Source organism: Stegostoma tigrinum, chromosome 39 (genome assembly GCF_030684315.1).
Source record: "Stegostoma tigrinum isolate sSteTig4 chromosome 39, sSteTig4.hap1, whole genome shotgun sequence".
NCBI classification, from domain to species: domain Eukaryota; kingdom Metazoa; phylum Chordata; class Chondrichthyes; order Orectolobiformes; family Stegostomatidae; genus Stegostoma; species Stegostoma tigrinum.
In genome coordinates, this window is record NC_081392.1 from 8,369,002 (window position 1) to 8,369,673 (window position 672).

At 50.7% G+C, this 672-nt stretch overlaps 1 protein-coding gene across 1 annotated transcript in view; it reads right to left on the reverse strand.

The window, feature by feature from the left end:
• The window catches only part of bckdha (branched chain keto acid dehydrogenase E1 subunit alpha), a 70,103-nt gene extending 69,539 nt beyond the window's left edge, over positions 1–564 (reverse strand). The window contains exon 1 of the mRNA XM_048522358.2: positions 260–564. Coding sequence (XP_048378315.1) covers positions 260–370 — 111 coding nt within the window. The 5' untranslated portion in view covers positions 371–564. The remainder of the gene's footprint in view (positions 1–259) is intronic.
• Between the last annotated feature and the right edge of the window lie 108 nt (positions 565–672).

Here is a 672-nt window from a genome sequence, read left to right on the forward strand (position 1 = left end):
AAAGTTTTGAAGCAATCAGTGAGCCTCGTAATCTTACGTCCAGTTATTCAGTTAAAATGAAGCAATCAGTAAATCTAGTTAAGTTCTGCTATTACGTTATGAATCACAGTAAAACTCCGATTGCATGTTTAGGTTGTAAAACCCATTGACTAGCCAGACCCAGGATCCCACCCCCTCTCCTGACCAATCGGCTGGAGGTGGTCCGGAACCTCGGCCCAGAGTGATTTTACCCTTTGGTCAGGCTCTGGGAATTACTCACCCCGGTAGATAGGGCACGCCGAGACGCGGAGAGGGCGATCTGAGCCCGGGAGACGCGGCTGTTCCACAAGCCGCTCCATCTTACTCCCAACTGCCTGACAGCCGCCGCCATGTTTACTGTCTGTCCAGCCGCCGCCTGTACTACATTATCACCGCCTTCTGAGGAAGAGCAACAACAAGCGCGGGGCCCCCTTCAATGAGACCGAACAGCAGTAAAAGCCACGCAGGTTAATTTGAAAAGGAACGTGCTTTATTTGCTGTTATTGTGTAAAGGCGTACAGTAAGTTGTCCGTAGAATGGGGGTCCTTGGTGAGGGGCTGCTGCCCCCAGCGGAGCATGGCCTAGAGGTCCCACCCAATCTTGATTTTGACTGGTTAATATTGTGATGTACTGGTTTCTGATTGGTGGAGATCA